This window comes from Arctopsyche grandis, chromosome 6 (assembly GCF_051622035.1).
Source record: "Arctopsyche grandis isolate Sample6627 chromosome 6, ASM5162203v2, whole genome shotgun sequence".
Classification (NCBI taxonomy): Eukaryota; Metazoa; Arthropoda; class Insecta; order Trichoptera; family Hydropsychidae; genus Arctopsyche; species Arctopsyche grandis.
The window spans coordinates 18548367-18566368 of record NC_135360.1 but is presented as its reverse complement, the minus strand read 5'-3'; the positions used below and the strand labels follow the sequence as shown (position 1 = coordinate 18566368).

General features: G+C 33.1%; 2 protein-coding genes across 4 annotated transcripts; one reads left to right on the top strand and one right to left on the bottom strand.

The window, feature by feature from the left end:
- Nucleotides 1-841: 841 nt before the first annotated feature.
- Tti1 (Telo2 interacting protein 1) lies at nt 842-9633 on the top strand. Of its 2 annotated transcripts, none has more exons than XM_077433020.1 (16): nt 842-991; nt 1789-2005; nt 2092-2231; nt 2320-2494; nt 2569-2764; nt 2837-3192; nt 3431-3639; nt 3724-3921; nt 3995-4204; nt 4286-4708; nt 4801-4943; nt 5017-5112; nt 5198-5486; nt 5563-5866; nt 8509-8737; nt 8813-9633. In XM_077433020.1, exons 1-16 carry the CDS (start codon nt 979-981, stop codon nt 9035-9037), a joined length of 3423 nt encoding a protein of 1140 aa, XP_077289146.1. In that variant the 5' UTR covers nt 842-978; the 3' UTR covers nt 9038-9633. The 2 variants fall into 2 exon arrangements, with proteins under 2 accessions (XP_077289146.1, XP_077289147.1); XM_077433021.1 differs by lacking the exon at nt 842-991 and adding an exon at nt 1046-1520.
- EMC1 (ER membrane protein complex subunit 1) lies at nt 9119-17420 on the bottom strand. Of its 2 annotated transcripts, XM_077433022.1 has the most exons (16): nt 17082-17420; nt 15117-15232; nt 14911-15042; nt 14631-14838; nt 14234-14561; nt 13965-14157; nt 13773-13889; nt 13627-13644; nt 12993-13186; nt 12744-12917; nt 12392-12664; nt 11978-12182; nt 11739-11891; nt 11480-11656; nt 11164-11400; nt 9119-11085 (listed from the first exon to the last, which is right to left on the bottom strand). In XM_077433022.1, exons 1-16 carry the CDS (start codon nt 17201-17203, stop codon nt 10925-10927), a joined length of 2808 nt encoding a protein of 935 aa, XP_077289148.1. In that variant the 5' UTR covers nt 17204-17420; the 3' UTR covers nt 9119-10924. The 2 variants fall into 2 exon arrangements, with proteins under 2 accessions (XP_077289148.1, XP_077289149.1); XM_077433023.1 differs by lacking the exon at nt 13627-13644.
- Nucleotides 17421-18002: the final 582 nt, after the last annotated feature.

Below are 18002 nucleotides of genomic sequence, written 5' to 3'. Positions count from 1 at the left end.
CACCGGTAGGGAACGGACTACTAGTCATATGTGAACCAGTCACAGGACAACCGGTCGCTCTAGATCGGTCACACGTGATCACCCGTCACACTAAAACTGGTCACGAGAAAACTGGTCACACGCGAAAATCGGTCACGAAAAAACTGGTCACACCCAAAAATTCGACCAATTTTTAATTTTTGGGTGTGACCAGTTTTTTCGTGACCAATTTTCGCGTGTGACCAGTTTTAGTGTGACGGGTGATGACGTGTGACCGATCTAGAGCGACCGGTTGTCCTGTGACTGGTTCACATTTGACTAGTAATCACCGAACCGCAGTTGACACACAGGGACAAAAATATATTTAACACTAAATAACCATGGCAACGCGACCATTTCCACTTTTATGTACTCGATCTTCAAGTTCACCATGATCAGTAAAATTTCAGCAATATCGGTTACCAAATAAATGTTACTTTCATGAAGATTAATACACTTACTCTTATTTTTCTCAATTGTCCCTTGATACAAAAATATTAGTACATACATACATACAGTTCACACATCAAATATATCGAATTAAAGAATTCCTCGACTTCTGCGGTTTTCCACTTACACTGAAAATTAAGGAACGAATTAACCGCGTAAGTAGAGGACTTACTGTATATATAATATATATGAGTGGCATGCGGTGAAATTATCTCTCTTTTTGTCATACAGCCTTGTTTAATAATACGGGAGGAAAAGCCTGTTCCTCTTGTTCCTGTTGTATCCTGCTCGCGCAAATTAAGTGAGTATGTACAACGGGGGGAGAGACCCTTTTTTTATCTTTCAACTTAAGATCTTTTTATTTTCGATCTTTGCCTTCGATATTTGCGTTTTAGGGCGGTTCACTTTCGGGCCCGTGAGGGAGACCGATCGTTAACATATAATTTTAATTCATGTGATCAAGTGTATCGCGTGCTATATGAAGAATAATTGAGTAATCGATGAGTAAAGATGAATGACGATGGTAAGTCAACGGACTTGGTTCGTATTACAATATAAATCAATATATAATTGATTCAGAATAAACATGTAGGTAAGTGCGAAGTGCGAAATTGTACGAGCTATATGCGCAATATGAAGGTGTGCGCTGTGTTGTGATCGATTGTTGAGGTGTCGCACGTGCGGCTTGAGGTTAGGTGCGGTTGCTATTGTGTTTGCGACCGCGAAGGGGGCCTCCATAGGGCTTTGCCCTCCCGGGGGCGTACACTCCCCACACGTACTAACGAATATCCGCCCCCGTTGTACCGCGTCTGTCGCAAATAGCTAGAATTTTCGCGCGCCAAATTCAAATATTCGTCTCTCCACTGCATCTGTCAAAGTCGAATAATCCATTTGAATTCTTTCTAAACAACAACGTCAGTATTATTATTCAATAGTTATGAATGTAACAAATCGGTGTTCTACGTAATTTCAATCGCAGTGGGACAGCGAAGTGCGAAACGGTGACGATTTGCGGCAACGGATACTCCTGTCAAAATAGCACATGTCAAATTGTATGTATTCCAATTGCATTGCTGAATGTATACACCTTTTTGCTATTATTAATCGTTATAAATCAAATCATTGATAGAAAACACGTCACTGACGGCGGTTGGGTGTCTATTTAAAAATAACATATGGCAAATTTTTTTTGGGTATTTCCAGTTTATTTGAAATCTAACGACCAAAATAAAACGACGCTTTGACTTAAACGAAGGCGTCTTTCAATATGAAACATGAATATAATTTTTTATTGTATATTTTGTATTTATTTATTTTCAGTTTTTATGATTAATATTAATATGATGGAGACCTCAGATGTAAAGACAGCCTTTGTCCGATTGAAACCAAAGTGTGATATATTCCTGAGCGAACCTTCTAACGATACATTGACTCCACTAATCAAGGAGTATCAAGAACTACAAGCGAATCTATTGCAAGAAATACATGCTTACTTATTGTTTCCATATACGGTCCATTTGAGGAATCCGCTCTTAAAGTACGATGTTTTATCGTTTATTATGTTAAATATCCTAAATTTTGAAATACATCAATGCGTTTCATTGTGGCGTGTTAAATTTTCAGATCTACCCAGTTAAAAATGGATATGGTTGATGCTATGAACATAATATTTAGCAGAACCAGAGTCGATGGCATAGAAATGTACTTTAAATTTTTAACTGTTATGATTTTTCAAAAATTTGAGAAGGATCCTACAGATTTAGGTTTATAATAAATTTTTATATTGAAATTTTATTTTTGTACATTGATCGATCTTACATTATATGCGAAAATGTATGTATTCTCATGTAGATTCGATTGATGAGGATTTCGCTCTCAGCGTAATAAGACTTATTACTACGCTGACTCTCAGAATACCACATGATTTACGGCTACAACTCTACACTAGAACCCACGCTACTAAGCTAGGTCAAGGAATATTTATATGCGTTCAACTTGCAAGAAAAGAACGTTTTAAAGCATTAAGGTTAAACAATTGTATTATTGTATAATAGTCTCAAAAATATTAGTCGTTTTTTCATATGTATATTTTTATTACAGACTAGCTTCCATCCAATGCATTTTGGCAATTTGTACTTTACACGATGATTTGATGGGTCCACTTCATACTCCAAAACTCAATCGGGACTTGGCCGAGCCTGTCGGAGATGTGTTGATGTTCTTTTTACCGGGACTTTTGGGAGCAATGCAAGACATTGCCAAAGGAGAACAAAAACAAGGGCATGCTATTACATGTGTAAGTTAGTTGTTTCGATACAATTATTGACTCGCCAAAGTGATATTGTTTAATATAAAATTTTATTTTCAGTTAGCGATTAAAACAATAAGTAGAGTTTTATGTCTCACATTGATGGATAAAGATGAAGATCAAAACCACCAATTAACCAATGCAGATTTCATCAATTTGATCGAAACTAATAATTCTTCAGAAGGGGGAACGAAAGAAAAATCTGATCCATTTGGAATGAAATTACGAGCTAAAGGTGTCGAAGGTATAAAAGAGCATTTAGAAAAAGCTGAGAGAAATGGTGAATGGTATAATGCAGCTGGGGAAAAGTTGACCATATTGATGAAAAGCTTACTTCCTATACAATATCATCCGCACGAAAGGGTACGCAAAGAGGCTGCCATAATGTGTTCTAATGTATTAATTTACAGTCCAAGGTTTGTTGTGGAACATTTATAACTTGGTATTTAAATTATTCGAGATGAATATTTTTTTATCTCACTCTAAAAATTTACATATGATTTTATTTCCATTCATATAACATTAAAGTGATTTAATGGCTATTTTCATACGTGTATATTATTGACAACTGTGGTGCTCGAATTTGACAAAATGTCTCACATATTTTGTTATATTTTATGTATGATATATTAAATATTATTAAATTAATTGTAGGAACATGACTTTATCGTTAAAATATGTCTTGGAAATGTTGATTGCTTTGTCGGAAGATGAAACTGAGGAAATAACTGAAATCAGCAGGAAAGCATTGGAAAACTTTACTGAAAATGGTACTAGATGTAATCAAAAACATTTATTAGATATATTAGAAGACAACTTCAATAATATGCTCACAAAATTACCACGATATTTGAACAAACTAGGTTACAATTTCACTATGAAAATTTAAATCTAACATTTTAAAATGTGTTTATTTTTCTAAATTATTTATTTTTGTGATAATGCAGATGTTAATTTGCAATTGTGTGGAATACATTTAGTAAAAGGATATATTCGTTTGTTAACGAACACTCAAGCGAGTCCACAACGTCTCAGTAAAATTCTCAACTGCACTCATGTTATGAACCGCTTTGCGATCATACTAGTCGAAGTTTTCAAATTGGAATGTAGTAGCATTAAGCTATTAGAAGAGTTTACTATACGAGGTATTATTTTCGAGTTTTTATTTTATATTTACATTGTAGAATTGACTTATATATTATAAAAAAAAAATTTCAGATGTTGAAACTCCCGTTTTGGATAATTCTCCATGGAAAATTTACACATATTTGCAAAACGACGTTAGTGTAAAACAATCCTTAGAGATTTGTAAAATTTTAGGCATAAGTGATTCAACTGAAATTATTGTGGATTATTTATTGGAACAGTATAGATTAGATAATGAATTTAAAAAGGAAATTATATTAATATTAAATGAAATTTTATCAGGTATAAATCAATTACTATAAAATCATTATGTATGTACATATTTATATAATTTAAATTAAAAAAATTACAAACTGCTTTCAGCTTCATGTGAAGAAACAGATAAAACAGACCATCTGACCAAGAATGTCATTCTAACTTACATAGATTATGAAAATTGGTATTTGCCCACAGTGGTTGAAAAAAAGGAAAAACCGCCCGGCAAAAATGAAACTTTTGATATTAGCGTGTATAATCCGCGAGAATGGGTGAAAGATAGAACACTTGACTTATACGAGGGTGCTACTGAGATCAGATATACAGACATCAGTTATAGGCAGAATGAAAGCAACTGCGATGGTTATTATGAAGACGGTAAAGACAGTTGTCGAACTTTGGCACAAGCCCAAAACAATGTCATACAGATTTGCCTAATGACGGAAGGAATAGGAAAGATAGCAAAGAGTATGAAAATCAGATTTCAACCTTATTTATTGAAAACGTTATATTTAATACTAGAAAGGGCAGGTAAATATGTTTGATATATACATACATATTTTTATTTGATATATAATTGTATTTTTTTTGCATAATTTTAAATGATTATAATATATTTTTAGGCAGCAGTATTGAAGCCATTCATTTAGCAGGAATAAAAGCGCTAACTGATATAGCGCAAGCTTTCACATTAAAAGATATCACAGAACTTATTAAAACGAATGCAGATTATTTTACTCACCATGTCAATATTAAACTGAGAAAGGTTTGTTTTGTAATTTTCAATCATTTTTTCTTGTATTATGTAAGTATTAATAATTTTTAAACATTTTTCTCAGATAACTGATAACGCTGGAGTATTAGATGTATTATTAGTAGTAATGAGGTATAGTGAAGCTGAAGTCCTTCCGTGTTTGTATGAAATAGTTAGTAATGTGAGTAAATGTGTTATACATTTTGTAGGTTTTTTTTATTATTATTGTTTTTACTTCTTATATATATGGGTGTTAAAAATTTTAGATTTTGGATCATTGCAGTGGGCCATATTTTCAGTGGAATATGAATTTGTTTCTAAAGCTTTTCTATACTTTTATCAAATACATCAGTTCTAAATTTTGCCAGAAAAATCAAACTAGTGAAAACCCTTCTAATGAAGTGAATTGTACTGAAAAAAATAGCATATTGAGTAATCTTAAAGAATTTAAAAAAAATTTGGATGTATTGAAACAACTGGATAAACCAAATGATTGCGATGAAAATGATATTGATCTGGAAAATGTAGATTTCAATATCGAGGAGGAAAATAATGGTAATATTCATTCTTGCGACTTGAAAATTTATAATATTGTAGATGCCGTCAATAATTTATTGATAAAACATTTCAGGTGATGAAAAAATGGAAACCCCTGTCCATATCAAAATGACCATATCCGTCCTCAAAAAAACAATGAATTTCATTCCGTCGAATAATCACGAACAGAAAGTTTTAGCATTAGATATAATTAACGAGGGTGTTATGATAATCAAAGATTTCGAAGACGAATTGCTACCATTGGTGCATCGAGTATGGTCACCGTTAGTTTACCGTTTTAAAGAAACTTCACACCCTTTGATAGTGAATAGATCATTCAAGTTGCTCATCACACTTGCAAATGTTTCAAAGGACTTCATACAAAGGCGTACTTTAAAGTTAGTATAAATAATATATTTACAGGTAGTATGAATAAAGGACTCGGTTCGTTTTTACAGATTTATAATATTTGATTAAAGATTTACATGTAAAGTATACATTCAGTTTGATTTTGATTAAGTATAATAAGTTATTCTGCCTTAAAATTATCACCTATGTTCGATATGACGTGTTGGACAACATTAGCAAAACTAGACATCACACTCAACGGTGTATTCGGTATTGATGATATATAATTTTCTAAAATTTCCAACGCCTCTATAACGCTCACTTTTTCTGTAGGTGCTTTATCCTCTTTATCTTCTTCGTTTGATTGTAATACTACGATTATAGTATCGCATAAATCATTGTAGTCTTCATTGTCTTCGGGAGAGTCTAGAAGCGGCGATGATTCTTCTATGCTACTATTATCTTCAGAGTCTTCGAATTTTATATCTTCAATTTCGGCTACATCGTTCACGCTGATGTCGTGAGTCGAAATATTGTACCGTTTCTTGAAGCGGCTTAACCAGCCGTTCGATGCTTTAAAATCATGTATGTTCATTTGGTGAGCTATCGATATCGCTTTTTCTTTGAGAACCGTTCCCGTCATTGGAATATTCATTACATTCAAGCGTGAAAGATACTGGTACAGTTGAGACTCGAGGTATCGGTTCTTCGCCGGTTTCAAACGTTGCCTCGTCCGATGTAATTTGTACTTGGTGAACACTTCTTCGATTTTCTTTCTGTTTTTCAGTATTGTAGACAGTGAAGATCTTGCTATGCCATACTTTTTTGCCAGAGCACCCTTGGACTGTGTCCGTCTGTCGATTTCATTCAATAGCTCCATTTTTTTGCCAATCGTCAGACATTTATAAGGGTTGCGAACCGGAGTCGTCACGGTCTCCATTTAAATATAAACAAATCACCTTTCAAATATGCTTAAATATTCGAAATTCGAATTGAAGAGTTCATCTGTCACGCGGTAGCAACGAGCGGCCGAAAATTCTGCCAAATTGAAGTACGGCGTGAGCGAGCGAGACAAAGAACGTTACGCTGAGCCATCACTACTCTGTCGATGTTTCTGTCTCGCTCGCGCATAATCCATTAAATTGTCGAGTGGCCGTAACACAAATATTCTCAACCATATTTTTCTAGAATTAAATCATGCTATATATATTTCTAGGTTCGATGATTACTAGTCAAATGTGAACCGGTCGCTCTAGATCGGTCACACGTGATCACCCGTCACACTAAAACTGATCACGAGAAAACTGGTCACACCCTAAAATCGGTCAACCAGTTTTCTCGTGACCGATTTTAGGGTGTGACCAGTTTTAGGATGTGACCAGTTTTAGGTTGTGACGGGTGATCACGTGTGACCGATCTAGAGCGACCGGTTGTCCTGTGACTAGTTCACATATGACTAGTAGTCCGTTTACCATATTTTTATTATTGTTGCATTGTCTCAATGTTTTATATTCTTTGAGATATTTTTAAGACTCGCATTAGACAAGGGAGTGATCCGTAATCGAATTATACAGAAAACGAAGCATGCATTCAACTCAAGTTATTTTAGGCTTTTATCAAATATTTGACAGCACTGAATGTAAATATAACAAACTAGTGTTGTGCCCGATGTAATGTCATCGAATGGGTTATGGCATATTAAGTTATTAATTAATAGAAAAATGTGTGTCCTGTGTTCAATGCGCACGCGGTCGTATTTTTTTCAAATACCTTTTAAATATACTTAATTTAATATTTATATTTACTTGTTTAATATGAAAAAAAAATGGTAAAAACTTCCTACACACATATAAACAATATAAAACACCCATAGAAAAATTAATTAATTAATTAAATAAATTTTCAATAGATGGCGCTAAACTTGTCTAGAGGAAAAATTGGTAGCGAACAGTATATATAGAAGTTTTTTTCTTTTGTTATTATATTCGTACATTTTGTTGGCAGTGTTTTAGCTGTGACGTACGTATGTATGTCGAATCGAAACGACTATTATAGTACGGTTATCGAGCGTTATTTTACACAGACACACATAATAGCGATATTATGTATATGATGACGATAATGCAGTGGCTTTTAACCTTGTTGGAGGTACTGACCCCCATCAGTTTCATATGCGCATTCACCGAACCCTTCTTAATTGGCACCCGAATCATATGAGTCGGGTGTGTCTTGACCTCCACCGAACCCAGGTTAAGAACCACTTCGATAATGATATGCATATAAATATATAATTCGAATAATTTTATTGACAGTTAAATAATTAGAAAGAGAACAGAATATACAGTTAAAAATTGACACAATGTAGTATTGTTTTCGAAGCTACCCATTGAACACCGCAGGGCAAAGCAATAGTTTTCAATGAATCTGAATACCATCAGGGGTGTGTATTAAAATTACCGATAGCAAAAGTGACAAAAAGTATTAATTTATTCAAAAATTTTAATAGAGAAATACTAGTAATTGACTTCATGTTTAAAAATGAGAACCTGTGACATTACTCGCTACTTTGTGTTGCTGTTCACTACTAAAATATAGCAATATATTTTACTATCAATTGGGCTTTAAATTATTATTTTAATTAGTGACGCATCCAGCATTTCAATAACCTCTATAAAATGTCTTAAATTTCTAGGGAAGTGCTACCTTCGTTGTGTGATTTCTTGACTAAGACATCCAAAGACAGCTTACTTAAAGATATTGGTTCGTCGTATAGATTTACGCAGTCATACAAATTACAAGTGCTGCTTTTGGAAAAACTTGCTACCTTGTGCATTTCGTTGAATGTTCATGAAAAAACCCTATACGAAGTTATGTATGCGACGCAAGTATATTTGAGCGTCAAACAACCCAAGCCATTACAGGTTCAGTACTGTAATCAATTATATTTGAATTAAAGCGATTGATAAAATGTATTTATTTATTTATTTCGTTTTCAGGAGTTGTGTGTTGGTTTTTTCAAAGCCATAAGTTCGTACGATGTTGGAGCATGTTGGTTGCATTTACAGGGATTGTGGAACGAAGGAAGAATCAACTCTCATTTGGAAGACGTCAATACAACCAGTTTGAATAAATTAAAATTCCCCGTTTGCGATGCCCTTGAATCCAAAGATTATAAACGTAACGTATGCGCCCTGTTGGAATATTTGGATACAAAAGATTAAAAAAGTATTTATTTTTATATTAATTCAACGTAACAGTGAAAAATAAAACAAATAGACTGAATTTCTTTTGAATTTTATTTTATCAAACTTTTCTCGTAAAACGATAAACGGGAACAAATTCCACAAAATAGTGCCATTCCTATGATTTAATGTGGTTTTATGAATAGGAATGTCATAAATATAGTAATCGTGCCAAGAATTTAAATGACAATTATCTAAAAATTATTATTAGAAGAAATACTAAAACTTCCAACAAAAAATAAACCATTACTATGATTTTAAGACTGAGCAAAATAGCTTACTATTTGTGAAATTGATTTTTATTTATTTATTTAATTTGTTTTGAAAATTCTTATACAAATGTTTTTATTTTCTTAATTTGGTAAAGCTTTATAATAATTATATTTTGTCCTAAATATTATTATGAATTTTTTTTTAATACAAATTTTAATAAAAAGACCAGTGGAAAAGTCTACGATTAATGTATTTTCATTGTATAAATAAAAAGTTTACAGTTACAACACTTTTTTTTTATATGTACATAACATACAAAGTATGTCGATTGTATAATAAATTATTTGAAAATACATATTTACAAATACTTCATGACTAAGTTCAATGCTTTATAATACTTTCAGAAAACTTATACAATCATAATTAATATGTGGAGCGCACGTATGTGGATATGTTTATCGCAAATGAAAGTAAATATTTACACAAGGTATTTTGCGACCCGACTGTACGATATTAGAGTGCAGTGTGAAGTATATACATATATGGATTACCAGAACGTAACATTATAAATGCGCATATCGTTTGTATTCGATTTCTCACTGCATTCTAATACCAAGATAACCTTAGAATATAAATAAATATAAATGTGTAGAAAACGATCCATTGAGATATGCAAAGGTTTTGCTTAATAAATTAATATAACAATTAAAACATTTACATAAAATTAATTTCATGGAATTGTATAAGTTGAACTCATACCAACAAAATAATATGGTGAAAAATCTTAATTTTTGATCCGAGATGCAATTTATAATATTTGAGTAGTTATTTTTGCGTATTATTTATTACACCATGCAATGGAAAGGTCCCATAATTATTATCGTTGATCTAGCTAAGTGATCATGGGAGCTAAAATAAATATTCTTAAGGATTTCCCCAAGATAAACTGAATATCACAACTTCATAAGTTTTGACACAGCAAAACCTCGATTTAACAGTTTTTGATTGTAATGGAGAAAACATTCCATCATGTCAAACACCCACAATCGATTTTTTGACAAGTATACTGGGTTCAGTGGGTCTTTTTCCCGTAGACTGAACCCCACTTATTTGACAAAAAGTCTATTGTGTGCGTCTAGTCTTAATGTTATGTATTGTACAACAATGTTCTGTGCATGATCACACAGTTGCAGTAGATTTAACGCGTACTGGCCGATTATATTATAAAACAGACATATCGCTTGCATTAGTCTATTATATCGAGGATCCACCGTACATATTATCATAGTGCACAATTCTTTCCAACGATCAGCACCAATCACACTTCGAATAAATATTATAATAATGGGTACACACTGCTATTTTTTTTTAAATTGAGATTTCACAATCTATAAATTCATTAAAAATGAAGTTTGTAATGAAAAACTTCGAAGACTTTCGTTCTATTAAAGTCTGACGAAAATTCGATTTTCAGAATATCACACATGAATTTTGGTATATACGCATTGCACAAACACAAACCAAACATTATATTTATTTAAATTGGCATACACCTTCTATACGTCAACAAATTGTGTAAAAATTTTACAACTTTGGAAAATTTTCAGTTTATTAAAAAATTTACTAGAAAATAACTATAATGCGAGTCTATAATCATTTCCACGCTTGTCTTAGCACCTTGCGTGATGCGAAACGCTTAGCAGCGTACGACGACACTATAAGTAAAATCAACACTATAACAATCAAAGAATAATCAAAATCTTCTTTTAGAAGATCGAAAGTCTTTGATGGTGCAACTCGAGTATAAAATAAATCTGAAATTAGAAAAAAATACAGATATACATAATCATACAACAATATTACATTAACAAATTTTGAACAGTGAGGTTTACCTAGCCCATATGCAAAAACTAGGCACGTGGATTCGAGGCCACTGGGAGATGTGTACATGTGTTTAACGCCCAAAACAGTTTGATTGTAATTAATAACGGCTTCAGACGGTAGAGGAATTTCTGGTGTGTATTGTAGTAAACCCTCCTCTCGCATTTCATTCGTCATTGGCACAGTCGGTCTTCTCGGATCTAATATGACCCATGGCAACTCTACAATAGCCCCAGTACTTAAAGAGACTAGAAATAATAACAGCATAGTAATTAAATTTAATGTCACAATGTGTGTACGTATGATATTTCCAATAGATACACTCACTTAATATATCTTTGGCTGTAATTCCTCTATCGGTAATGGTAGTTGCGAGAGCAAGTGGTGGACCTGGTGACGGAAGTACATATGCTTGCCTTGCAATTTCTGGAGGCCAACGAGCGGTTTGCAAGGAACTAAATGCTCCGCCTGATCTTTTTGGGCCTTCGTATAATTCTACCGTTGCTGTAAAACCAATTTAATACTACGTTGCAATTATGAATATATAAAAATAATATGTAGTATTAAATAATCTTTTTTTTTTTACCAATTTCTGGTCGTCGACTCTTTTCACTATAGTAACTATAAACCACCCAATTTTCCGAGTGGACAATTTTGATTGGACCCCGAGCTTTTCTATGACTTTGTACCATAATAATAGCACCAGAGACGACATCCACCAAGTAAAGATAAATTACATCTATTGAAATAATACAAGACTTTATAGATTTGTACATTTCTTTCTAGGTACATATGTAGGATGTAAATAAGGTTATAATGACATACCTCTATGTACAGGATCTGGTCCCTCAGTTGTGAAGGCTACTAAATTAGGATTAATATATTTATAAAGTACACTACGATCGCCCATAACCTTTCCCTGAGAGTGAACCTTTTCTATTGAACTTTTAGTTGCTACATTGGTTATTTTGTGACTCATAGGTGGAGTTCCTCCGAGACGAATCAACCAAGTTTTTTCAACAACTATTTGCTGTAATAATAAAAAACCAAAACTAGGTGTCAGTGGCATGGCGTCTATACATATTGTTCATGCGAAACTGAATGGTTCAGCTCGTATTGACACTTGCAAAGTGTCTACGTTGGATTCAGTTCGAGTTCTGCATGAACATTTTGTATAGACATATCATATCTGGTAAATATGTAGGTATTTATATCCAAATTGTTTAATTTTATACAGACCTCATCTTCATTTCGAAGTACATATCCTTGAACTACAGCGGTATTAGGATCTGCTACGAACATGTAAGTGTTTCCAATATTTGCAGAGCAGGAAGGAGGATAAACATGTATACCCTCATTCTCATCCATTATCACCAATCCTTTAAGCGATTCTGAATTCATTTGGTTCAAAAGCAGAGTTTGTTTGATTCGATACCCCAAGTTAGCTACACCAAGATCCAATGCAGCGCCAGTGATAGGGTTAAACATAAAAATAATACCTTCACCTGTAAGCTGAACAATAACATTGAATGTATGTACATATGTATTTGCATTATTTTTATCATCATCTATAGTAAAATAGGTGCAATACCTTATGCCTTGCTATGATCGAACACTGAGGATCGTATGGAAGATGTCTCGTAGTTCTTTGTATGTATAAAATTACAAAATTATCAGCATCTGGAGTTCGGCCATTAAATGAAGATAGGAATGGAATATATCTTTTCCATATGATATTACCCGATAAGTTGTCAATTGCAAACACCTGAGTAAAAACAGTTAGAATAATATAGAAGATGCATCAAATATGTGTTAGCAAATATAATGCAATTGCAGCTACCTTTCCGACATCAGTTACGGCTATGATGATTTTGTGCAATCCGAATTCATCACGAACTAATACATTACTTGACTCTTCTGAATCATAAATTTCTATTAAGTGTGGCATGAATTTACGTAGCAATGTGTTCGATAATGTTTTCAATTGAGATGCTTGGCCTTTCAGTCTTCTAGTAATCATTCCAAAAATGTCACCTGAAGTTAAAAATTAAAATGAATCGTGGAAATTATGAAACAATGTTTTACAAGTTACATATATAATACTTAGATTATTATTTAAAAGGGGTGGCTTATGTTAATTCGACAAGGATAAATTTAATTTAATTTTCAAACAAATAACTCGCAAATAAATTTTAAAACATTCAGAATAGAAAATCATATCAAAAATTGTCTTTTCAAATGTATGCAAGTTCATGTCCCAAATGTGTTAAAATTTGATAAATTATAGAATAATCATGCACAAACATTGATCAAATTAAGATAATAAAAAAATCACATAACAAAAAGGTAATTTTACAAATGACAAGATGCATAAAAGTCAGGTTAGCATACAAATAAGTTTCATTAACAAATAAGTTTTTTAGAATGTCATAAACACAAGAATGGAATTATAATAGTATTTATTAACCGTTTACCTGATTCCCCAAAGTCAGCTAAAATAATAAATATCATGTATTTTCAATTCAATTAATATATTCGAAAGAACTAATGTAATCATTCCAATTTTCTAAAATTAAATCAATTTTTTATTAATCCATAGAGTAAAGTTTATTCAATTCACCTTCTTTGTTATCAAACTCAGTTTCAATTACTGCCTCGAGTTCAGAGACTGGTAAATCTAACATTTCTACACCGACTATCCTCGATAAGGCTTCCTCACGAACCCATACAAGTTTTCCTGTAATTATTTTATAAGTACGATTACTTATAGTCTATCAACTATCTCATATTTCAACATGTTTAAAAATATTACCTGGATTTTGTAACAGATATACGGCATTGTCGTCACCCGTGACAAAAAGTCTACACGCTAAATTATTTTTTGCAGTTTTCGCGCACATGGCAGAATCAATTTTAGGGTAATTCGCACCAGGCAGTGGAATGACACTGGTAAACTCAGATACAGGGCTACCAGTTTCAATATTTGATGCGTACACATTTATATTCTAAAATTTATATACAATTAATTTAAATATATCAACGTAATCAATAAAATAATAAAACAGTTAGTGAAATTCTCACTTCATCCTTGTAATTAAATTGTATAAGAAGATTTTTATCGACAAGTTTAACAACATATGCACCAGTTGTGTCATCTCTTAGATTTGTATTGGTGACATGAAGTCCATCTGGTTTTAGCAGTATTATTTTATTTTTGAGAATCACACCTGGTACATTGCCAAGCAGTGAACGAAGCTCAACGTGATTATCATTCAAATTTGGCAAAATGGTGGATACAGATTTGGTGAATAGTTGCACAGCAGAAGAGGTAACATCGAGAGATATAATTTGAGAGTTTTCAGTGTTGGCGTTGGATATGCATGTATAATACGGAGCTGAGAGTACACACCTAAAAACACAAAAGAGTGTAACCAAAAAAATTGTATTCTTATTGTACAACAATTCAGTATCAACTTACTTGTTGTTAATCCAAGTGGCAGGCAATTTACTAGTAGTACCTTTATTTTGACCCGTTCGCATGTTATACGATGTCATTTCGAGATGTTCACCAGGAATAGGTAAAAGATGTTGTAGAAGATTATTTTCCACCCACCAATAACTACTAGTAGCGGCTGCCTGCTGTGCATGCCCCTGAAGCCACAGAGACCACTCCCAAAGAAGATATCCTGATTTGATAAAATCCCATGAGTTAAAATAATTTTAAATGTGTCTTCAGCAACGAGGAAGAAAATAATAACCTGTGGTCAAATCCCATCCTCTGATTAAAGCTGGATTGACTCCCGACACTGTGACTACTTCATCAGACACATGTAACATTTGAATGTTTCCCTGTGAACCACTCTCTAAAACGTGTCGCCATAAAATTTGACCTGGAAAAAGTGGAAATATATTGTTAAATCAACAGTATGGATAAACCGGTGGAAACTTAGGGACTAATAAAGACCTGATTTTAAGTTGAGGGCGGCTAATACATTTTCTTCGGTGGCTACGATGATCTTTTTGGCCGCTGAGATGGTGTCAAAATTTGAAAATTTGATTTTGCCAACATAAGTTTGTCTCCTGTGAATTAAAAAGATTCAAATATTTAATTAATAGCAAATTGGATTCAATTTATCAGTATGTACAGTGAATTGTTTATTATTTATCTATTATTTAAGGGTAATGACCGCTCAAACCTCTCATATAGTCTGCGTTTTTTTGACATATCTTCCACACAAATCGATTAAACAAACTGATCAATTTATGTAAGTGGTAGGAGAAGACAAATATGTACCCAAAAGAATGTCATTATAATCATGTCCCTAATAATTACACGCATGGTAGACATCATCATTTGATGGTTGTACCTCCTGCTCGCAGCTATTTATCGAATGGCTCATATTCCAATAGCTATCCGACTTCTCAATGAAATCGTTGCTGCTGAACCTGAATGTGATATTTTCCAACTTAGTGAGCGTAGATTATTTTAACCTATCTGTCTGGTAGTCTGCGCTCATCCTTATTTTTTTATAGTTGTATGTGATGTATGAGTAGATTTTTGATCTTCTTTCTTCCATTCGGGCCTTGCAGGGATGTTTTGTATTTACAGCTGGTTCTTATGTATTGGTGCTGGCTGTAAATGCAAGACGCTCCATACCATGTATTCTGTTTATTTGAAATTTTTAATTGTACAGGTTTTCCATTCCAAATTTAACCTTTTTCTTTTCAATGTCAATTTGATATTATGAATGCTATTGGTTTTAATGATTACTTATTAATGTGCCTTTGTTTGTATATATATATATTTTCTTTTTCTCTTATCTATTATATTTTCGACCATTGTGGCGCAGTACGGATTCCTGTAATGCCACAATGGTCCAAACTTAAATAAATAAATCACGACCATTGGAATGGAGAATCCCCAAGCTGTACATGCATAAAGTGACCATACGTTCCGTTTTTAGGTAGCCTGTCCCGTTGTCTCCAAACACAGCTTCAGGGCGTTGAAATATCCCGTTTTCAAAAAGAGAGTATATTTATTGAATTATTATATATGTATCGTATAATTATTGAATACATTTTATGCCTGCCCGGAACTAATGCACCCGTAGAAAGAGTCTTTTCACAGATGAACAAGTTGTGGACGACCGAAATAAAGCAATTTCAAGTCGAAGTTCTTAAAACGATGTTGTTAATTAAAATCAATTTAAAGAAATCCTGCCAAGAATTTCATTTTTATTAAAAAACAAACCCAGTAATTTGTTCATCAGAAAAATATAAAAAAACATAATTTTTTTTATATTTATATTATTCATTCCTTTTCTTTTCTTCATCAACATTCCTGTTCTTTTTATTAATAAATAAAAACTATGACAAAATACGCGTTTTCTTGAATACACATACTACTACGTAAAAATTGGTAGATGTCCCGTTTTGAGGACAAAAATAAATGGTCACATTATACATGCATCATGGTGTATATCGAAGAACTATAGATCTAAATAGAGTTACGGAAACACATTTTACATACATATATGATGCAAGTTCCAAATACCATTCTTTAGAACGAATTTCAAACGGTGAAAAACCAAAAATGTATGATCATATAGACTGTTTTCCTAAAAATACTAAGTGCTCAATTTAAAAAGCATGTGAAAGATGCGTTTGAATATTTTAATCATCATTGCGCAATTGCATCAAAATGATGATGAATAAAAAAGTATTCGTAATTTTATCTAGTATTAATTAAGTGAGGGAGAAACAGTTGGCACCCCAGTCGAAGGTAGATCGAATTCAGTTCAAAATTTGAGGTTATAGTTTTGACAGTACAAAGATCGCGTATCATGCATATTGAATTAGCGGTAAAAGGATAATAATAAATCATAAGTAGGAAATGTGTGTGTATATATTTGATTTGATTGGTAATTACCAATCAAATTTTCCAATTTGGTCCTCGTAGAGGCAGAAGGAGAGGCCGACGAGCGCGAGAGCGACGACGAGTCGTAGGAGCGCCGCCGCCCCTCGACTGCCACTCGACTGACACCAGCTCATCCTTCCGGTCAGCTCAGCTCTGCTTTCCCTTTTGTGACGTTTCTACTCGGGTCGGGATTCGGGAGTTGGGAGTCGGGAGTCGGGAGTCGGGAGTCGCTCTCACACCCACCGCGACACGACACGACCCGACACGACCCGACACCACACACCCCCACCGACGAGTGGACACTGCTGCACTCGCACACATGCTCGCGTTCTCACAATCGGCCATTGGCCTAACGCACGATTATTACAACCATAATTCGTCCCTTTTCTTTCCTGTTTTAATTCAAATTAACGATTCCCAAAGCACAAAAATCATTTTTATTTTGAATAAAACTTCATGATTAATGATGATCATCCTACTGTTTTAATTTAATTAATAATTAAAAAAAATAATCGAAATCCATTTTAATATCAAGAAAATCAGTTAAATTAATAAATTAGATGCTAAAAATTAAATTTATTTCCGAATGATATGTGTAAAAATTATTGAAAAGTTGCAAAATTTACGGTTATCAGAATGACCTTGCAGGTTGTGCGTACAAGGTGCAAAGTAAATTAGTAGCCTAAAATGCACCCCATACAAGTTAAATATTGTAAAATTTTAATAAATGTTTAACTTCCGACATGAGAAATTTTTAAATAAAACCCTTTCACTTTTTTTGTGATAAGATCACGTCGAGTATTATTATGGAATAAAGTAGAAAAATATAATACATACACACATAAAATAAACCTTTAATGTTGTTTCTATAATGGATTTTTTTTAATTTTGCATTTATATATTGTTTATTGTTCAAGCTAATGATTAAAACTT